Raw genomic sequence first — 21097 nt, forward strand, 5'->3', positions numbered from 1 at the left:
GGAACACTGGAATTTTGGAATATTGGGATACTGGGTTATTTGAATATTGGAATATTTGGGAATTTGGATACTGGAATTTTGGAAGATTAGGATATTGGATTATTTGGATATTGGAGTATTGGGATATTGGAATATTGGGATATTGGAATATTTAGATATTGGAATATTTGGATATTGGAATACTGGAATTTTGGAATATTGGGATACTGGCTTATTTGGATATTGGAATATTTGTGTATTTGAATACTGGAATTTTGGAATATTGGGATATTTGGATATTGGATTATTTCAATATTGGAATAATTGAATATGGGAGTTTTGGAATGTTGGAGCATTGGAACATTGGAATATTTAAATATTTGACTATTGGAGTGTTTGAATATTAGATTATTTGACTATAGGAGTGTTTGAATATTAGATTGTTTGACTATTGGAGTGTTTGAATATTAGATTGTTTGAATATTGGAGTGTTTGAATATTAGATTGTTTGACTATTGGAGTATTTGAACATTGGAATTTTGGAATATTTGGGATTATCAGACTCCAAATGACGACCGGTGACCCACATCTCCCGTTTCAGGTCCTGCTTTCCCAGGAGCCCGGGGGCAGCCCCGTGATTTCCATTTCATTTCCCGCCCGCGCAGGAAATCCCGGGGGCGCCGGCGCCGCTTCTCCAGGCGGATCCCAACATTCCGAGGGCTCAAGGGAGGAACCCGAAGGCAAATCCCGGCTCCAGCCCGGATTCCTCTCACTTTTATGGATTCTCCCTGCCCTGAACAACAACAGCACCACCACCCCTGGACCTTTTCATGCTGAATTCCCTGACCTGGAATTCCGGGAATAAACAGGCGTCGGAGCGCGGCTTAGGCCGGGTTTTATGGGAATTCCTTGGGAAGCTCGGGATCAAGGAGAGCTCCTAATTCCTGGTTGTGTGTACCCAGTGCAGGGAGCGGGCCATTACCGTCATTAAAAATGTCCTTAATTAGCACCCCAGTGTCCTTAATTAACATTTGCGAGGCCCTTTCATCTCCCAGAGGCTCCTGGGAAATTGGGGGGGGGGGGTCATTATTCCCAATTAAACGCTGGGGAAACTGAGGCACGGCTGAGTCAGGGCCAACCCCGTCCAAAACATCCCCAAATCCCAGTGACCCCAAAATCCGGGATCCACCCCAAAGGGGGATTTTCTGGAAGATTCCGTGGGAAAAGCCACAAGGCCACCCCGAGATGGGACAACTCCTCCAGAGGTGGTGGAGGGGCTGGGAATGTTGGGAATGTTGGGAACATTGGGAATGTTGGGAATGTTGGGACCCCAGAGCCCCTCCAGGATCTGCAGGGACAGGACACAGGGAATGGGGGACGGGGGGACAGGGGGAATTTGGGTTGGATTTGGGTTGGAATTGGGTTGGAATTGTTCCCTGGGAGGGTCCCAGGGAATTCCATGGATTCTCCATCCCTGGAAGTGTCCAAGGCCAGGTTGGACCCACCAGGGATAGGGGAAGGTCCCTGCCCATGGAACTGGGGTGGGATTTTTTGGGATTTAAGGCTCCTCTCCATCCCAAACCATTCCAGAATTCCCTGGGTCAGTTTGGATGGGATTTTAGGGATCAATCCTTCCCTGGCCCGGGTGATTCCATGGATTCCCCATCCCTGGGAATATCCAGGGCTGGATTGGAGCCACCTGGGACTGGGGAATGTCCCTGCCCCTGGAATGGGATGGTTTTGATGTCCCTGCCACCCAAACCATTCCAGGATTTTCCCCCTCAGTTTTGGGGTTGGATTGTGGGATCTCCCCCGGCTCGGGGGGTGTCGGATTTTCCACATTCCCAGCTGGAAAAAAAAACCCAAACTCCGAGGAAAAGGAGGCACCGGGAGCTCCCAACACTCCCAGGGGCTCTTGGACAACTCCAGGTGGCACCAGGAGGTCACCGAGGCAGGGAGGGGCAGGACAAGATGCGGGACAGCGTCCCCAGCCCGGCCACACCCGGCCACACCCTCCTGTCCCCTCGGGTCACCTCGGGAGCTCCTGCTCGTTTTCCTAATGATGGGGCTCGTCCACGGCTTCTTCCCGCCCGGATTTTGCTGGATTTATTAAATAAATCTTCAATACGAAATAAATCTTCAATATTAAAGAAATCTTCAATACTAAATAAATCTTCAATATTAAAGAAATATTTAATACTAAAAAAATCTTCAATATTAAATAAATCTTCAATATTAAAGAAATCTTCAATACTAAATAAATCTTCAATATTAAATAAATCTTCAATACTAATTAAATCTTCAATACTAAATAAATATTCAATACTAAATAAATCTTCAATATTAAAGAAATCTTCAATATTAAAGAAATCTTCAATACTAAATAAATCTTCAATATTAAATAAATCTTCAATACTAAATAAGTCTTCAATATTAAATAAATCTTCAATATTAAAGAAATATTTAATATCAAATAAATCTTCAATATTAAATAAATCTTCAATATTAAATAAATCTTCAATACTAAATAAGTCTTCAATATTAAATAAATCTTCAATATTAAAGAAATATTTAATATCAAATAAATCTTCAATATTAAATAAATCTTCAATATTAAATAAATATTCAATATTAAATAAATATTCAATACTAAATAAATCTTCAGTACTAAATAAATCTTCAATATTAAATAAATCTTCAATATTAAATGAATATTTAATATTAAATAAATATTCAATATTAAATAAATATTCAATATTAAATATTTCAATTAAATATTTTTATATTGAATAAACATTTCAATTTAATAAATATTTCTATTAAATAAGTATTTCATGTTAAATAAAGATGTTAATAAATATAATAATATTAAGTATTTATAATGTTAATTCAAAATAATCATGATAATATTGAATAAATATTTCTTTAATTAAATTAAAAAACCACCAAGAGGCAGAAACCCAAGATTTTAATCCGAGGTCAGGCAAGAATGTTTATTTAAGTTTTCATATATATATATATGTAAAATATTCATATATTTCTGTAGATAAAATTTGTTTTCAGTGCACATCTTCAGCATAACAAATTTAATTAATTTAATGAAACATTTATAAAATAACCCTGCTCTAACTTTTGTTATTTTGAAGAGTTTTCATTTCAAGTTGCAGATTTTATCTCAACCAAAGAATAAAAACTTCAGGAGGGACATTTTGGGGACATTGCTGTTTGGGGACTCTGCGGGGGGCAGGGGTTAAAAAAATGGGAATTGTGGCCACATTCCCAGGGATTGTCCCCGTCACACTCCCTGGGGGTCACCAGGGCCACTTGGGGGCCGAGCAGTATTTCTTGGAGTGGCTGGAGATCTTCACTCCACCGGCCTGCTGGGGGACACAGCTGGTGGCACTCTGCTGGGGGACACACTTGGTGGCACTCTGCTGGGGGACACAGATTGTCCCATATTGCTGGGGGACACATTTGGTGGCACTCTGCTGGGGGACACACTTGGTGGCACTCTGCTGGGGGACACCAATTGTCCCATATTGCTGGGGGACACACTTGGTGACACTCTGCTGGGGGACACACTTGGTGGCACTCTGCTGGGGGACACCAATTGTCCCATACTGCTGGGGGACACACTTGGTGGCACTTTGCTGAGGGACACAAATTGTGCCACACTGCTGAGGGACACACTTGACACTTTGCTGGGGGACACACTTGGTGGCACTTTGCTGGGGGACACAGACTGTCCCATACTTCTGAGTGACACCTTTGGTGACACTTTGCTTGGGGACGCACTTGGCCACACCTTGATGGGGGACACACTTGGTCACGCTCTGCTGGGGGACACACTTGGTGGCACTCTGTTGAGTGACACTCTTGGTCACACACTGCTGGGGGACACAGATTGTCCCATATTGCTGGGGGACACATTTGGTGACACACTGCTGGGGGACACACCTGGTGGCACTTTGCTGGGGGACACACTTGGTGGCACACTGCTGGGGGACACACTTGGTGGCACCTTGCTGGGGGACACAGATTGTCCCACTCTGTTGCTGCTGGGGGACACAAATGCTGGCCCCGCCAGTGTCACACTGCTGCGGGACACACTTGGTGACACACCTGCTGTGCCACTGCTGGGGGACACCGGCGGTGACACTGTGCCACTGCTGGGGGACAGGCGCTGTCACCCACTGGTACGAGACTCCCTGAGCCGCACGCTGCTGGGGGACACAGGTGGTGACACACCTGGGGACACCCTGCTGGGGACAGACGCTGGTCACACACTGCTGGGGGACGCACCTGGTGGCACTCTGCTGCTGCGGGACACCCTTGGTGACCAACGGCGGCCGCGGCGCGCAGGTGGTGACGCACCTGGGGACAATCTTCTGCTGCTGGGGGACGCACTGGGGCGGTGGCACCTGCAGCTGCTGCGGCACGCACTGGGTGACACCGGTGACACCCGCGCCGCCCGTCAGGTGCTGCTGCGGCCCGCAGCTGGTGACACACCTGGGGACAATCTTCTGCTGCTGGGGGACGGGCGGGCAGTGCTGTGGCACCCGCAGCTGCTGTGGCACGCACTGGGTCACCCCCACCTGGTGTGGCACGCACCGGGTCACCCCCACCTGCTGTGGCACTCCCCAGGTGACGCCCGCGCCGCCGGTCACGCGCTGCTGCGGTGGCACGCACGTTGTCACCCGCCTGGGGACAATCTGCTGCTGCAGGAGGCGCTGGGGCACGCAGGGGGGTCCGTGGAGCTGGCGGGGTGGCACGGCCTGGGTGACACTCTGCTGGTGGCACACGCTGGAGGACATGGCCCGCTGCAGGGGCACCTGGCCGGGCACGGCCTGGGGGATGCAGGTGCTGGAGTGCCACCGCTGAGGCGGGAAGGGGACGCCAGGGGACAACGCCACGGGGTCCTGGTAGGGCGGAGGGAGGTGCTGGTGCAGGTGGCAGGACATCTTGGGGACACGTGGCAGGACTGGAAGGACACGGACGGGGTTGGAATCAGGTGAGGTTTGAGGTCCCTCCCAACCCAACCCTGTTGGTGACACCTGAGGGAACCTCTGGTCCCCAAACCCTGGGGACACGTCCTAGCTGTGTCACAGTCCTTGTGTCCCAGGGACATCTTGGGGACCCCTGGAGGACACAATGGGGTTGGAATGAGGTGAATTTTAGGGTCCCTCCCCACCTGTTTGGTGACACCCAAGGACACCCGGACAGGTGAGGTCCCCACACCTTGGGGACACGTCCCAGCTGTGCCACCATCCCAACATGGCCCCAGCAGCACCTGAGGGACCCAACCCCTCGTTTTTAACTCTGAACCATGTCCTGAAACCAAGCTGGGACACTTGGGGACACTTGGGGACACTCAGCACTGAATTGCATGCAAAACCCCCCCTAATTAATTAATCTAATTAATCGAAACAAACTTCCCTCGCTCCCAAACTCCCCCTTTTTCAGGAGCAAATCTGGGATTCAGACACTCAGCAGGGAACCCCGAGAATCCTCTCCCACTCCAGCACAGAAATTCCAACCAATCCCTTCTAAAATCCTGTCCCAAATTGCGTTTTTTATATGGGAAAATCAGGAATAAATCTGAATTTTGTAATCCCAGAATCCCAGAGTGCTTTGGGTCGGGAAGGACATCAAAGACCAACTCAACCCCTGCGATGGGACACCTTCCACTGTCCTGGGTCCCAGCCTGGCCTGGGACACTTCCAGGGATGGGAAATCCATGGAACATCCCATGCCAGGCTCTCCTCACTCTCACAGGGAACAATTCCTTCCTAAATTCCTTCACTTTCACTTTCACCCCATTCCCCCTTTTCCTGTCGCTCCAGCTCCTGGTGGAAAGTCCCTCCCACCACCTCTTCTTGCAGGGGATGCTCTCCCTGGAATCCACCAGTCCCACCCCAAACCGAGGTGTTCTTTTTCCTAAAACCACCCCGGATCTTTCCCTGGAATCCACCAATCCCACCCCAAACCGATCTGGTATTTTTCCTAAAACCACCCTGGATCTCTCCCTGGAATCCAGCAATCCCACCCCAAACCAAGGTGTTCTTTTTCCTAAAACCACTCTGGATCTCCCTGGAATCCACCAATCCCACCCCAAAACGAGCTGGTATTTTTCCTAAAACCACCCCGGATCTCTCCCTGGAATCCACCAATCCCACCCCAAACCGAGGTGTTCTTTTTCCTAAAACCATCCCAGATGCCTCCCTGGAATCCACCAATCCCACCCCAAAACAAGCTGGTATTTTTCCTAAAACCACCCCGGATCTTTCCCTGGAATCCACCAATCCCACCCCAAACTGAGCTGGTATTTTTCCTAAAACCACCCTGGATCTCTCCCTGGAATCCACCAATCCCACCCCAAACCAAGGTGTTCTTTTTCCTAAAACCACCCTGGATCTCTCCCTGGAATCCACCAATCCCACCCCAAACCGAGGTGTTCTTTTTCCTAAAACCATCCCAGATGCCTCCCTGGAATCCACCAATCCCACCCCAAACTGAGGTGTTCTTTTCCCTCAAACCACCCCGGATCTCTCCCTGGAATCCACCAATCCCACCCCAAACCGAGGTGTTCTTTTTCCTAAAACCATCCCAGATGCCTCCCTGGAATCCACCAATCCCACCCCAAACTGAGGTGTTCTTTTCCCTCAAACCACCCCGGATCTCTCCCTGGAATCCACCAATCCCACCCCAAAACAAGCTGGTATTTTCCCTCAAACCACCCTGGATCTCTCCCTGGAATCCACCAATCCCACCCCAAACCGATCTGGTATTTCCCAAACCCACCCCAGATCTCCCCAAACCCAATCCCCAATCCCAAACCCCGTCCCACCTGCCCTTGGACCCTTCCTGGGATGGGCAATCTCCTCCCAGCCAGCCCACCCAGCCCACCCCCACTGTGGGAATCAGGAATTCCTCCCGAATTCCCCATCCTGGCGTCTCCAGAGGCTCAGGGACCGGACTCACCCAGCTCCCGGGGGCGGGAAGAGCTTCCGGAGGCGACCGGAGCGTCCCGGCTCCGCCGGAGCTTTTATGGGGCCGCCGGGTCCCGCAAGCCCCGTGGCCCTCCCGGAGTGAGTCGGAGGCGCCGACTCATCCCCGACAATGAGTGGTTCCATGTCAGCTTCCCAGAGTAATTACCTCGGGATAATTAATCCTCGGAGCGGCAGCCCCAGCCCCGGGGCTGTTTGTGGGGATGGAAGCCCTGGATGGGGAGGGATGGATTGTCCCGGGGGTTTTTCCCCACAGGGATGGGGTGGTCCCAGTTGTTGGATTTGGGGCAGGTTTCCCATGGGATTCTCCAGCTCTGGGGTTTGATCTCATCCACCCCGCAAGGCCCGGATTTTGGGGTTGTTTGGCCAAGTTTTGGGTGTGGGTTTCAATCCACTGAGGGAAAACAAATCCCCTCTTGAGGTGGGTGCAGCTCATTATCCATCAAAATCTTCATTTTTTTAATTAAGAACTCCAGTTCTAACCCCACCCTGTGGTCCCAGCTCAGTGTTGGTGTCACCAGGGCTGGGCACGGCTTTGTCCCGGTCCCTCTCAGCTCTCCTCGGGATCATCAGGGAGAAATTGTCCCTCAGCTCCGAGCAGGAAGGGCCTGGATTCATTCCTGGACTCATTCCTGATGGAGAATTCCATAATTAAAGGAGGATTTCGCCCTCTCTGCTCCTTCCCCCATGTGGGGCACAATTACCCAGAGCTCCCCAAACTTCCTGATTCATTTTCGTCTCCGAGTTACTCGGGGCCCTTTCTCCTGGCCACAAAACCCTCCTGGGTGGGGCCATTTCTCTGAGCTCACAAGAAACCACAGTTTTTAATAAAAAAAAATTAAAATATTCGGGCCCTGACCCCTCCCTGTGGGTTTGAGCTCCGTGTTGGTGTCACCAAGGCTGGGCTTTGTTTTGTCCTGGTCCCTCTGAGCTCTGCTGGAGCCAGCAGGGCCAAATTGGCCTTTTTGGGGTTTTTTGTGTCATTATGAACCCATAAAAGCACTGAGCAGATTTTTAATGACTTTAAAAATCCATCTTCTCTGTTTTTGGGGTTATTTTTTGTCACTATGAACCCCTAAGAGCACTTGAGCAGATTTTCAATGACTTAAAAAGTCCATCTCCATTTTTTGGGGTTTTTTTTGTGTCACTATGAACCCCTAAGAGCACTTGAGCAGATTTTTGATGACTTAAAAAATCCATCTTCTGTTCTTGGAGGTTTTTTTGTGTTACAATGAACCCATGAAGGTGCTGAGCAGATTTTTAATGACTTAAAAAATCCATCTTCTCTTTTTTGAGGTTTTTTTTTGTCACTATGAACCCCTAAAAGTGCTGAGCAGATTTTTGATGACTTAAAAAATCCATCTCCATTTTTTGGGGTTTTTTTGTGTCACAATGAACCCCTAAGAGCACTTGAGCAGATTTTTGATGACTTTAAAAATCCATCTTCTGTTTTTCGGGGTTATTTTTTGTCACTGTGAACCCCTAAAAGCACTGAGCAGATTTTTAATGACTTAAAAAATCCATCTTCTGTTTTTTGGGGTTTTTTTGTGTCACTATGAACCCCTAAGAGCACTTGAGCAGATTTTCAATGACTTAAAAAATCCATCTCCATTTTTTGGGATTTTTTTTGGGTCACAATGAACCCATGAAAGCGCTGAGCAGATCTTTAGTGAGCTAAAAAAAGGAATTCCTGGGTTTGGGAGTTTTTTAACCTCTGGGAGGTGAATGCCTGGGGAAGTCACACGGGGCTGGAGGAAGTTCATCAGCTCCTGGAGCTTTTTGTCACCTCTGGCTCCAGGTGTCCCCACGCGGGTCCCGGGGCTGTCACCTGTCCCCAGAGCAGCGGGAATGTGGCCCTGGTGACTCTCAGGTGACCGGGACAGGTGAGGCACAGCCCTTGCACAACCAGCTGGGCTGCCACCCAGAAATAAACTTCCTCCAAAAATCACGTGGGAGTTTCTCACTGAATCAACTCCTTATCTCACAGAGACTGAAAAGAAATCCTCATAAAACCAGGAAATGGATTTTTGAAGGCATCAAAAATCTGCTCAAGTGCTCTTAGGGGTTCACAGTGACACAAAACAACCCCAAAAACCAGAAGATGGATTTTTTAAGTCATTAAAAATCTGTTCAGCAATTTAGGGGTTCACAGTGACAAAAAACAACCCCAAAAACAGAAGATGGATTTTTTAAGTCATTAAAAATCTGCTCAAGAGCTCTTAGAGGTTCACAGTGACACAAAACAACCCCAAAAAACAGAAGATAGATTTTTTTAAGTCATTAAAGATCTTCTCAGCACTTTTAGGGGTTCACAGTGACACAGAAAAACCTCAAAAAAGAGAAGATGGATTTTTTAAGTCATTAAAAATCTGCTCAGTGCTTTTATGGGTTCATAATGACACAAAAACCCCAAAAAGGCCAATTTGGCCCTGCTGGCTCCAGCAGAGCTCAGAGGGACCAGGACAAAACAAAGCCCAGCCTTGGTGACACCAACACGGAGCTCAAACCCACAGGGAGGGGTCAGGGCCCGAATATTTTAATTTTTTTTTATTAAAAACTGTGGTTTCTTGTGAGCTCAGAGAAATGGCCCCACCCAGGAGGGTTTTGTGGCCAGGAGAAAGGGCCCGGAATAACTCGGAGACGAAAATGAATCAGGAAGTTTGGGGAGCTCTGGGTAATTGTGCCCCACATGGGGGAAGGAGCAGAGAGGGCGAAACCCTCCCTTTTTCCGGGAATTCTCCATCAGGAACAAATCCAGATTTTCCTGGTCAGCTCTGAGTGTCTGGCTCCACCTGCACCAGGAGGACGTGGCTCTGTTGTGGCCTCTCTCCTGCAGGAATCCTTGCTTTGATCTGAAGCCACAATCCCTCCGTGGTTTTCAGCTCCCATTTCTGGAGGTTTGGGACCTCCCTTTGACCAAAACCAGCAGTTCCCATCCACATAAACAGAAATCATAAACAGACCCCATTTTTATAAATTTCTATCGATTCATCCAGGCCTGGAGGGGGCAGGTGGGACACCAGCAGGAGTTTCCACCTGGAAAGGTGGTCAGCTTCTTCCCAAGTGGGAATTCCTGGAGCCGGGCTGATTTTCCATCTCCTGAGGTTTCAACCCAACACCTCGGATCACGCATTGAAAATTCACCTTTTTTTCCCCTCCCTTCTCTCTCCTTTTGTTCTGCTGCCAGGGTTTCTATTTCTGGAGCAGGGAGGGAGCTCTGCGTTCCTGGCGCCTCGCCCTCCAAATCCGCCCTCCTGATTTATTCAAGGTGGGGTGGAGAATCCCCGAGGTCCCTCCGGGCTCCTCCTCCTCCTCCTCCTGCGGTTTTTGGGCCCTCCCTCCTCCAACCCCTCCCTGCTTTAACTCCTTTCCTCCACCTTCACCTGGTGGGTGAAAAGGGCAGAATTCCAAAATCCCTGAAAAGAATTCCAAGGTCATCGAGTCCAAGCTCGATCCCCACCTGGACACCCAGAAAAACGTCCAGGAATTCCTCTGACACCTCCAGGGATGGCCACTCCAACCCTCCCCGAGCCCCTTCCAAGCCCTTTTCCCTTTTCCAGGAGGAATTTTCCCAAATTTCCAGCCCTGGCACAGCTCGAGGCCGTTCCCTCTTGTCCTGTCCCATTCCCAGGGATCAGATCCCAAATCCTCCCTGGATCCCCCTTTTCTCCAGGCTGAGCTCCTCCAGCTCCCTCAGGATTTTCCAGAACCTTCTCCAGCTGCTCCAGCCCCTCCGTGTCCCTTTTCCACCCGGGGACAGAGGACCGAGTGTCACCCCAGTGTCACCCCAGTGTCACCCCAGTGTCCCCAACCACCAGAGCGCAGCATTGGCCCGCGCAGGCGGCTCCTGGAAAATCCCTTGGGATCCTCCCTGTCCCTCCCTCCCTCCCTCCCTCTGTGTCTCCAGGAAAAGTTTTCATTTCGGGTTGGGCTCAGCCCCTTCTCGCCGCTGGATCTGGGAAGGAGCAGCACGGGCCGGGATTGTCCCACCCCACCGAGCAGGACCTGGGGGTCCCGGTGGGCAAAACCTGAACCAGAGCTGTCCCAGCCTCCCAGGGCCTCCTGTTCCCACTCCTGGAAAAGCTGGGAATGTTGGGAATGTTGGGAATGTTGGGAATGTTGGGACCCCAGAGCCCCTCCAGGATCTCCAGGGAAGCTGGAGAGGTTTTTCCTCAGGAGCTGCAGGGACAGGACACAGGAAATGGGGTCAGGGGGACAGAGGGGGAGTTGGGGGAGGAGTTGTTCCCTGGGAGGGCCTGGCCCAGGGAATTCCATGGATTTCCCATCCCTGGAAGAGTCCAAGGCCAGGCTGGACCGGGCTTGGAGCAGCCTGGGCTGGGGAAAGGTGTCCCTGCCCCGGGGTTGGAACTGGATGAGATTCAAGGTCCCTTCCCACCCAAAACCATTCCAAACCATTCCACAATTCCAAAATCATTCCAAACCATTTCAAACCATTCCATGATTCCAAACCATTCCAAACCATTTCAAACCATTCCACCATTCCAAAACCATTCCAAACCATTCCAAAACCATTCCATGATTCCAAAACCATTCCAAACCATTCCAAACCATTCCAAACCATTCCAAAACCATTCCAAGATTCCAAAACCATTCCAAACCATTCCAAAACCATCTGAAACCATGCCAAAACCATTCGAAACTATTCCAAAACCATTCCAAACCATTCCAAACCATTTCAAACCATTCCATGATTCAAAAACCATTCCAAACCATTCCAAAACCATTCTAGAGTTCCAAACAATTCCATGATTCCAAGCCATTCCAAGCCATTCCACCATTCCAGGCACGGGGCAGGGAGGGAAGGGCAGGGACCAAAGGAAACGTGAGGGGACGAGCAGGGACCGTGCTCAGAGTGATTTAATTAATTTCATTAATTTGTAATTAAAGAGCTGCACAGGAGCTGCAGACAAGAAAACTCCTCTCATGATGAGTAAATTCCCGATTTGGGCCATTTAACAGCACTCAGGGCAAAATGAGAATGAAACTCCTCACCTGGTCCCTCTTGCTTCACCCTGAAAGGGTTTTATTGCTTAATTAACTCTTGGTTTCTCTAATTAGGAGCTCTTTGTTCTGGGCCAGGCTCGGGGGAGGTTAAGCCTGGCTTTAGGGTCAGAGTAACCCCGGTGACTTCTCAAAGCTCAGCTTTTTTTGGGATTTCAGCAGCGATTTTTCCTCCCTCAGCACCTCCATCCATCAGCTCCGTGCTGGGATTCCACAGGGAATGAACCCTGGGATTTGGAGTTTGGCCTCGTGCAGGTGTTGGGATGGAGCAAATGGCGAGCCCAGGGTTGGAATTCTAATTCTTTTAGAGATTCACTCAGCCCGGCTCATGGAACCCATGAAAAGGACAAAATCCAAGAGAAATCCTTTTGGTTTCTGGCCCCAAAGACCAATAATTGCCTTTCCCAGTGGCACCAGGAGCACCACAGATACTCCAGGAAAAAAAAAATGGGATTTTATCCTTTTCCAAGAGGTCAGGAAGGCTGAAACCCAGCTCTGTATCCTGGTTCCTCCTTGGGTGACCCCAAGGCTGCTGCACTTTCCAGCAGGTCCTGGAAAAACCTGGGACAGGCTGAACTCCAGCGAGTTCATCCCCAGCCAGCTCCGGAGGGGGATGAAGCAATCGGGAATTGGGTTCTTGGATGGGATGGATTCCATGGATGGGATGGCTGCTGGAAGAGTTGTGGGGTTTCAGTGAGGCAGCCAGAGCCCTGCAGGGGAAATGAGGGGTAAATTTAGGCTGGGAATTAGCAGGAGGTTTTCAAGGAGCACAGAAGAAATTTGGGATTAATTTAGGCTGGGAATTAGCAGGAGGTTTGCAGGGAGCAGCACAGGAGGACTCAGGAACAGGCTGGGAAATCCGAAAATGGGACTCAAAAGCTTTGGGGGATTTGTGGGGAGGTTTTACAGGAGAATTGAGTCCCTGACTCAGCTGGGAAACTCAGAGTTTTATAGGAGTTGTCTGGATCCTGGGAAGCTCAGGAATCATGGAATTATGGAATGGTTTGGGTTGGAAGGGATCTTAAAAATCATCTCATTCCAACTTCTGCCATGGGACAGCTTCTGCTGTGCCTGGTGGCTCCAGGCTGGAATTGGGCACTTCCAGGGATGGGGAATCCATGGAATTCCCTGGGACCCTCACAGGGAACAATTCCTCCCCAAAATCCCACCCAAATTCCCCCTCTGTCCCCCTGATCCCATTCCCTGTGTCCTGTCCCTGCAGTTCCTGAGGAAAAATCTCTCCAGCTTCCCTGGAGCCCCTGGAGATCCTGGAGGGGCTCTGGGGTCTCAGCATTCCCAACATTCCCAACATTCCAAACATTCCCAGCCTGGCAGAATAATACAGCCAGGAAAAGACCATGGACACTCCAGATCCAGTCCTTGGATCCTGCAGCTCTTGGGGGTGTCCAGGTGTTTTGGGACCTTAAATCCCAACCTCTGCCATGGGCAGGGGCAATTCCCACCCTCCCAGGTGGCTCCGAGCCCCTCCAGCCGGGCCTTGGACACTTCCAGGGAAGCCCCAAAGGTGCCGGGAGTTTGGGACAGGAGCTGCTGCAGACTCCAGACCGATACCGGGAGATGCTGCAGGTGCTAATTAAGCCATCCAGCAGGTGCTAATTAAGCCTTTGTTTGATGAGTTCACCGCGATGTCCAGCCCGGAGCTGGACACAACAACGAGATGGGCGGAGCCGAACCCTGCGGAGCCCCGGGCCAGGCCGGGCCGGTTCGGCAGCTACTGAGTCACGGCTGAAATCTGGCAGGGCAAAAGTTCCCGAGGATCCTCCCCTCTGTGCACAAAGGTCCCGAATCCTGGCGAAAAAAATCAGGGAGAATCCATGAAATCATGAGGGAAAGATCCTTGCCTCCCCAAAAAAATCTGATCCCTGCACAAAAATCCCAAAATTCTGGGTGGCAAAAATCAGGGGGTGTCTCTGGGAGCTCCTCACCTCCCCAAAAAATCTGATCCTTTCCCCAAATCCTGGGTGGAAAAAGGGTGAGGGAGCATCCTTAGGGTCCTGAGGGAAGGGTCCTCACCTCCCCAAAAAATCTGGGAATTCCATGAAAATCCCCAAATCTGAGGTGGCAAAAAAGGTCAAGGGAGCATCCATGGGGTCTTGGGTGAGGGGTCCTCACTTCCCAAAATTCGGATCCATTTTTTTGGCAGAGTGAAGCGAAGGAGCTCCGGGACCCTTGGAGACACCGAGACGCCTCCAGGACATCCCAGATGGAGCCACCAGCTCCCGTTTGGATCTCCTGGAATAACTCCTGGGAATCACCTGGGAGGTCCCTGATAAATTTGGGATTTGTGGGATCTGGAGCAGCCATTCCCACCTGGGAATGCCGGGCTGGGAATTTCCTTCCCCGCGGTGTCGCCGTCCCGGGAATTTGTGGAATATTTGGGGCGGACCGGGAGCTCCACGTTCCCTCCATTCCCTCACGTTTCTCCCGTCGTTTTCCCAAAGGTTTGGCTAAAAATAGATTTTTGTGCAATTCCCGGGGATGGGAAGAGCAATTCCACCTCTCCTCGGGGAAAAACGTTCCCTCCCTTTCCAGGGGCTGACTCCGGAGCCTCTTTGGGCAATATCCACAATTTTTGTGCTGAGGTTGCTGCCCGGTGACCTCCGGAGCTTTTCCAGACTGGATCCAAACCAGTTTAAGGTCAGGCCACATCTTCTGATCTCCAGACAGGGTTTAGGATTAGGTTTAGGATTAGGTTTAGGTCTCTCCCTCCCAGCCATGGGAAGTGTTTGACTTTAATCCCTGGGCGTTGCAGGTTCTGGGTTTAAATTTGGCACGGAAATATTCCAGAAATCCTTTATTTATTGCTGAAATAAAAATGTCCCGAGCAGGTGGAGGTGTCCTGTCCCTCTCTGGGGCTCTGAGGGATGGACAGCACCGACCTGAGGAGGAGAATTCCCTCGGGAATATTGCACAAAAATTCGGGTGGAAGGTTGGAGGTGGTGAAATTCCCTGTCCGCTCTCAAACTCAGCTGCTCCGGCCTCAGCGGGGCAAAAACCAGGATCAGGGAATGATGAAATCGTGGAATAATAGAAACAGGGAATCATGGAATCATGAAATCGGGAAATCATGGAACCATAAAATCACAAAGTGATGGAATTAGAGGATCACAGAATCACGTGGAATAATAGAATCAGAGAATCAGAAAATCCTGGACTAAGAGGAGCAGGGAATCGCGGAATCGCGGAATGACAGAAGCATGAAATCATGGTATAATAAAATCAGGGACTCCGAGAAAATCAGAGGATCATGGAATGGTTTGGGTTGGAAAGGACCTTCAGGATCATCCCTGCTCCAAGCCCCTGCCACGGCCAGGGACAATTCCCACTGTCCCAGGTCTCTCCAAGCCCCATCCAACGTTCCTCGGACAGCTCCAGGAACGGGGCAGTGCCGAACCCGAGGTTTTGAGGGGACTCTGATCTCCTTCCCTGCATCTCCCCGCGGGAAGGGCACAATTCCAGGAGCTTATCTCGGTTCCGAGCCCTGCCAGCCGCCAGGCTGCCTCGAAAGCAGCCGGGCAGGTCTGGGAAGTGCCCTAATTCCAGCTTGGAATCAGCACCAGTGGAGCACCAGCAAGGCCTGAGTCAGGCTTTGGGCTTGGGCTGGGGTATTCCCAAAGCTGGAGACTAAAACCGAGCCTGTCCCAGAGGGAGCAGCGAGGCAGGACCCAGGGGAAAGCGGGAATTGTTCGGACGGGAGAAAATTCCGGAATTTTCCAACCTTGTGCTGCTGAAGGGTTGTGGAGGGAGGAAGTTGCAGCCGCTTCCAGGCGCTGCCCAGGAATTCCGGGAGGTGGCGTGGGACCAGCTCAGCCTGTTGGAAGTGATCGTGTCAGGATCTTGATCCGATAAAAGCTCCGGAAAAGCCGCGGAGATGAGCCCGGGAGAGGCCGGGGATGACCAAAGGTGACGAAATTCCCGTCTGGGTGGGACGTGGTGTCTCCAGGAGCCGTGTCCCGATGGATCCCGGAGATTTGGGGACTGGGATTGGATTTCAGAGGGTTTTCCCGCTCCATAAAAATCTGGATTTTGTTCCACCTGCACTAATCCTCAGGGAATGCACTGCAGGCACAGAGTTCCCTTTATTTCACATCTAGGCTGAAACACCTTTTTAAATTCCCTTCTGGAATTCTCTGGGGCCGGTTCCCCGAATTCCATTTGGGTGGGAAAAATCTTGGATGTCATTAAAAATCCCGGGAGATGAACTCAGCTCCCTGCTCCATTGTGTTTGGATGGGTGAGAGCTGCATCTCTGCGGAAAATGAGATTTATCCAGAGGATTCCAGGATCGCTGAGGTTGAAAAAGCCCTCCAAGATCATCAAGTCCATCTTTGGATGGATCAACCCCTTTCCAGGAATTCCTTGGACGCTTCCAGCAGTGGCAACTCCAAACCTCACTGGGCAGCCCCTGACCGCCCTTTCCAGGAGGAAATTCCTGGAATTTCCAGGAAACACCTCGCGGTGATTCCAAACTGAAATGAAACTTGAGGGAAATCAAGGAAAACCCAGGGGAGGTTTTAGCTGTGGAATGACCCCTGGATGGGTTGAGGTGGGAATTCCCAATAAATTCCAGGAATTTCAGACATCAGAGGAGGTTTTAGTCATGGAATGACCCCTGGATGGGTTGAGGTGGGAATTCCCAATAAATCCCAGGAATTTCAGACATCTGAGGGGGTTCTAGCTTTGGAATGACCCCTGGATGGGTTGAGGTGGGAATTCCCAATAAATCCCAGGAATTTCAGACATCAGAGGAGGTTTTAGTCATGGAATGACCCCTGGATGGGTTGAGGTGGCACCAAACCCCACCAAGCCCCCAAACCTCAACGGGGTCTCCAATGACTCCATGATCCCAAGGCTCTGACCTTTATCCAGGGAGAAATCCCACGGTTCAGCGGGATTAGTCAGGGGAACGAACTCAGAATCCTCTCTGGAAAGTGCCTACGTGTAAAACCCGGCCGGGCAAGGTTCTTGTGAAAGAATGAGCTCATCAGCCAGGAGGACTCATTCCCAGAAGGCAGGGCTTCCAAACCCTATAAAAGATCCCAAATCTCCCCTCTGCAGCATCCACTCCGCTCCCGCTGCTCCCTCGGCACCGGCTGGGTGAGTCCCGGAACCCCGAGGTTCCTCAGGGAGCTTTGGGATTGGGGATCCCGAGGTTCCTCAGGGAGCTTTGGGATTGGGGATCCCGAGGTTCCTCAGGGAGCTTTGGGATTGGGGATCCCGAGGTTCCTCAGGGAGCTTTGGGATTGGGGATCCCGAGGTTCCTCAGGGAGCTTTGGGATTGGGGATCCCGAGGTTCCTCAGGGAGCTTTGGGATTGGGGATCCCGAGGTTCCTCAGGGAGGTTTGGGATTCAGAACTCTGATATTTCTGGGGAGATTTGGGATTGAGAATATCGAGATTTTTGGGGAGGTTTGGGATTGAGAATATCGAGATTTCTGGGGAGATTTGGGATTGAGAATATCGAGATTTTTGGGGAGGTTTGGGATTGAGAATATCGAGATTTTTGGGGAGGTTTGGGATTGAGAACATCAAGATTTTTGGGGAGGTTTGGGATTGAGAATATCGAGATTTTTGGGGAGGTTTGGGATTGAGAACATCAAGATTTTTGGGGAGGTTTGGGATTGAGAATATCGAGATTTTTGGGGAGGTTTGGAATTGAGAATATCAAGATTTTTGGGGGGATATTTGGGACTGGGAATCCTGGGATTTTTGGAGAGGTTTGGGATTCAAACTTCTGAGATTTTGGAGGGGATATTTGGGATTGAGAATCCCGATATTTTGGGATTGAGAATCCCAATTTTTGGGGGGATATCTGGGGTTCTGCCTTTCAGGAAGGGTTGGGTTTGGCGCCTTGGGATACGTGGAGGGTTCCTGGAAAGGAGGGAATTTGTGGGCGTTGGGGCAGCCTGGAAATGGCACTGGAAGGCAAATTAAGACCGAGCCTAAATCTGAGGGTAATTAAACCCTAAATTAGACCCTACCTGAGGCACGGATCAGATGGAATTCCGTTGGTTTGAGGGCGAATCTCCTCCCTCCAGGGAAGGACACCAAACCCTCTCCTGCCAAACTGATTTTCCTGTGATTTTATAACCAAAATATTTCGCAAACTTCCATTTCACCCAGGAATTCCTTGGAAAGAGGCAAATTTGGGAGCAAGAGGGCGCTGCAGGGAGACAAGGAGTGAAAATATTCCCCGTGTGCCGCCTCATCCATGTCAGGAGCAAGATCTTAATTAATTAATTAGTTAATCAAGGTCTTATCAGATGTTAAAAAAATAATAATGATAATAAAAGGGAAGAGAGGAAGGAATTGGCTGTGAGAGGAGCTGGGACCCCCCCGGGGAAGGGAGGAGGAATTTTCCCTCTCTCTGCCTTGGGGAGTTCAAATCCCTTTTGGAATTCTCACCTTTCACTCCTGCCCTGGGATTTTAAAAAGCGGCAGCGCAGGAATTCCCGAGGTCCCGGCGAGCCTTCAGCGACCACAAAATTGTCCCCAAATTGTCCCCAAATTGTCCGGGAGGAGAAATCCGCGCTGCCCGCTCTGACTCAGAGGGGACAGCGGTGACAATCCCCGACCTCGGGGACGCTTTATCCCCGGCAATTCCCTCCCAGGGACCCTTCCAGGGTCACCCAAACCTTCGGCATTGTCACCCGGAGCAGGGTGAGACCGGAGCGGGAGGAGGAGCTCTCTCCTGGGAATTTAACCCTCAGCTCGCCGGAGCCTGGAGAAACCTCCCCTGGCGTTCCAAATTCCAAGGAAAAGCTGAAAATCGAGGGGGAAAAGCAGGAATTATTTCGGGTTTAGCAGCCCAAAACACCCCCTTGGCCCCACATTTATATTCTTCTTTTTATTCTGGCGCACCAAACGTCCTGAAATATTTGGGTTTAGGCTCGGGAAGCCAAGGGCAGAACAGGAAAACTCGGCTTTGTTGAATTTTAACACGTTTTCCAGAATTGCGTCACCCTCGTCCCGGTAACACAAGAAATTCCCACTTTTTTTTTTCCCCAGGTGATCCCGTTTTCCCGCAGAGATGTCTCTGAACCAGATGCAAATCAAGCAGGAGCTGCAGCTCCCCCCCGGGTTGGGTAAAACCGCCCCAAAACAGAGCCCGGAGCATCCCCAAATCCCGGTGCCCTCCCCCTGCCCCGAGCCGCTCCCGGCAGCGGCGAAATTCCCGGAAAAGGCGATCCCAGAACCGGGAAAAGGGGAAGCTGCCGTGCCCCAGGAGCAGCAAACCCAATTCCCCCGGGAATTGCCGACCCCCGAACCTGCTCCGCGCCTGGAAGAGAAATCCTGCCCGGAACCGAAGCAGGAGGTCAAGGAGATCCCGGTTCCCGTTCCCGTTCCCTGCGCCCAGGAGAAGCAGCAGCGCCAGGAAATCCCGGTGTCCATCCCGGAAAAACAGGAATGCAAGGAAATCCCGGTGTCCATCCCGGAAAAACAGGAGCGCAAGGAAATCCCGGTGTCCATCCCAGAAAAACAGGAGCGCAAGGAAATCCCGGTGTCCGTCCCAGAAAAACAGGAGCGCAAGGAAATCCCGGTGTCCGTCCCAGAAAAACAGGAGCGCAAGGAAATCCCGGTGTCCGTCCCTGACCCTGCCCCGTGCTCCCAAGAAAAGCAGGAATGCAAGGAAATCCCGGTGTCCATCCCAGAAAAACAGGAATGCAAGGACAGCCCTGTCCCCATCCCGGTTTCCATCCCTGAACCAGCCCCGTGTTCCCAGGAAAAGCAGGAATTCCAGGAAATCCCGGTGTCCATCCCGGAAAAACAGGAATGCAAGGACAGCCCTGTCCCCATCCCAGTCCCAGAGCCCACCCCCTGTTCCCAGGAAAAGCAGGAATTCCAGGAGATCCCAGAGCACATCCCATCTTTCCAAGAAAAGCAGGAATTCCAGGAGATCTCAGAGCCCACCCCATCTTTCCAGGAAAAGCAGGAATTCCAGATCTCAGAGCCCATCCCCTGTTCTCAGGAAAAGCAGGAATTCCAGGAGATCTCAGAGCCCATCCCGTGTTCCCAGGAAAAGCAGGAATTCCAGGAGATCTCAGAGCCCATCCCGTGTTCCCAGGAAAAGCAGGAATTCCAGGAGATCCCGGAGCAGCGCTCCCTTCCCGAGAAATTCCCTCCCCTGGAGCAGCAGCTGGAGCAGCCCGGCCCGTGGCAGAAATAGAGGGAAAATCCCGATCCCGGGGATTTTCTCCCCGAATCCAGAGGTTTTTCCAAGCCTTTTTGTTGTTGTTGTGGTTGGTTTTTTTTAACCCCTGCAGAGCTTTTGTCAGGAATTCCTTCCAGCCGCCCCTCCCGCTAACGCCTTGTCCTTTACTAACAGCAGGGAATTCCCGTCGGGAATGCTTTTCCAGCAGGGTTGTAGCTCCCCTTCCCAAATTCCTGCCCTTTTCCCCCAATCCCGCGGCTTTGGAATGCCCAAAAAGCCCCCCCAGAAAAGAATCATGGAGCAAGTTAATGAATTAAAAAAACAAAAAGCCCCAAATCCAGGGAAGAGCTCATCCCCTTTTTCCTGCCTTTCCCCCCTGATTCCAGCTCCCGCCTGGAATTTGGGAAGTTTTTCCCTCCAAAGAATCGGATTTCGTGCGGAATCTGCCGCCAAAACGCTCCAAACTTCCCCAGTCGGGAATTAGCGCTGAATAAAAAATAATCCTTTGGGACTGAGGGAGAAAAAAAAGAAGATTTTTAGGATAGGTCCGACTTGGGTGGAATTAAAAAGAATCCTTTGGGACTGAGGGGAGAAAAGGAAGAATTTCAGGATAAATCCGAGCTCGCTCTCCCCTTGAATTTCCTCGGAGGTGTCAAAGAACAGGTCAGGCCGTGAATATTCCGTAATTACCCAAATTTATGGCTCATTAACTCCACTCCAGACATGTTTGGGAAGGGATTAACCCCGGGCGTGGCGCAGACGGGATAAAGGAGGAATTCCAGCCGGGAATGTTTCGCCACCCGTCGGGGTTTGGGACTTTGTCTCGTGATTGTTTTCGGCTGCTGTTGGATCCAGGATTTATTTCACTGTGAAAATTCCACAATAAAAGCGACTTTCAGTACCGAGCTTGAGGAATTT

General features: G+C 50.7%; 2 protein-coding genes across 8 annotated transcripts; one reads left to right on the forward strand and one right to left on the reverse strand.

Annotated features, from left to right (window-relative positions):
* Window positions 1–2945: 2945 nt before the first annotated feature.
* On the reverse strand, window positions 2946–19039 carry LOC132340172 (keratinocyte proline-rich protein-like). Of its 7 annotated transcripts, none has more exons than XM_059871004.1 (4): window positions 18433–19039; window positions 15748–15840; window positions 13581–13817; window positions 2946–4960 (listed from the first exon to the last, which is right to left on the reverse strand). In XM_059871004.1, the coding sequence occupies exon 4, from the start codon at window positions 4938–4940 to the stop codon at window positions 3291–3293; it is 1650 nt and encodes a 549-aa protein (XP_059726987.1). In that variant the 5' UTR covers window positions 4941–4960; window positions 13581–13817; window positions 15748–15840; window positions 18433–19039; the 3' UTR covers window positions 2946–3290. The 7 variants fall into 7 exon arrangements, with proteins under 7 accessions (XP_059726987.1, XP_059726984.1, XP_059726985.1 ...); XM_059871001.1 differs by having other exon boundaries at window positions 15748–16497; XM_059871002.1 differs by having other exon boundaries at window positions 14340–16497.
* Window positions 17027–21084, forward strand: LOC132340179 (titin-like). Its single transcript, XM_059871020.1, has 2 exons — window positions 17027–17125; window positions 19036–21084. The coding sequence occupies exon 2, from the start codon at window positions 19058–19060 to the stop codon at window positions 20192–20194; it is 1137 nt and encodes a 378-aa protein (XP_059727003.1). The 5' UTR covers window positions 17027–17125; window positions 19036–19057; the 3' UTR covers window positions 20195–21084.
* Window positions 21085–21097: the final 13 nt, after the last annotated feature.

The sequence above is a fragment of the Haemorhous mexicanus genome, chromosome 31 (assembly GCF_027477595.1).
Source record: "Haemorhous mexicanus isolate bHaeMex1 chromosome 31, bHaeMex1.pri, whole genome shotgun sequence".
Taxonomy (NCBI): Eukaryota; Metazoa; Chordata; class Aves; order Passeriformes; family Fringillidae; genus Haemorhous; species Haemorhous mexicanus.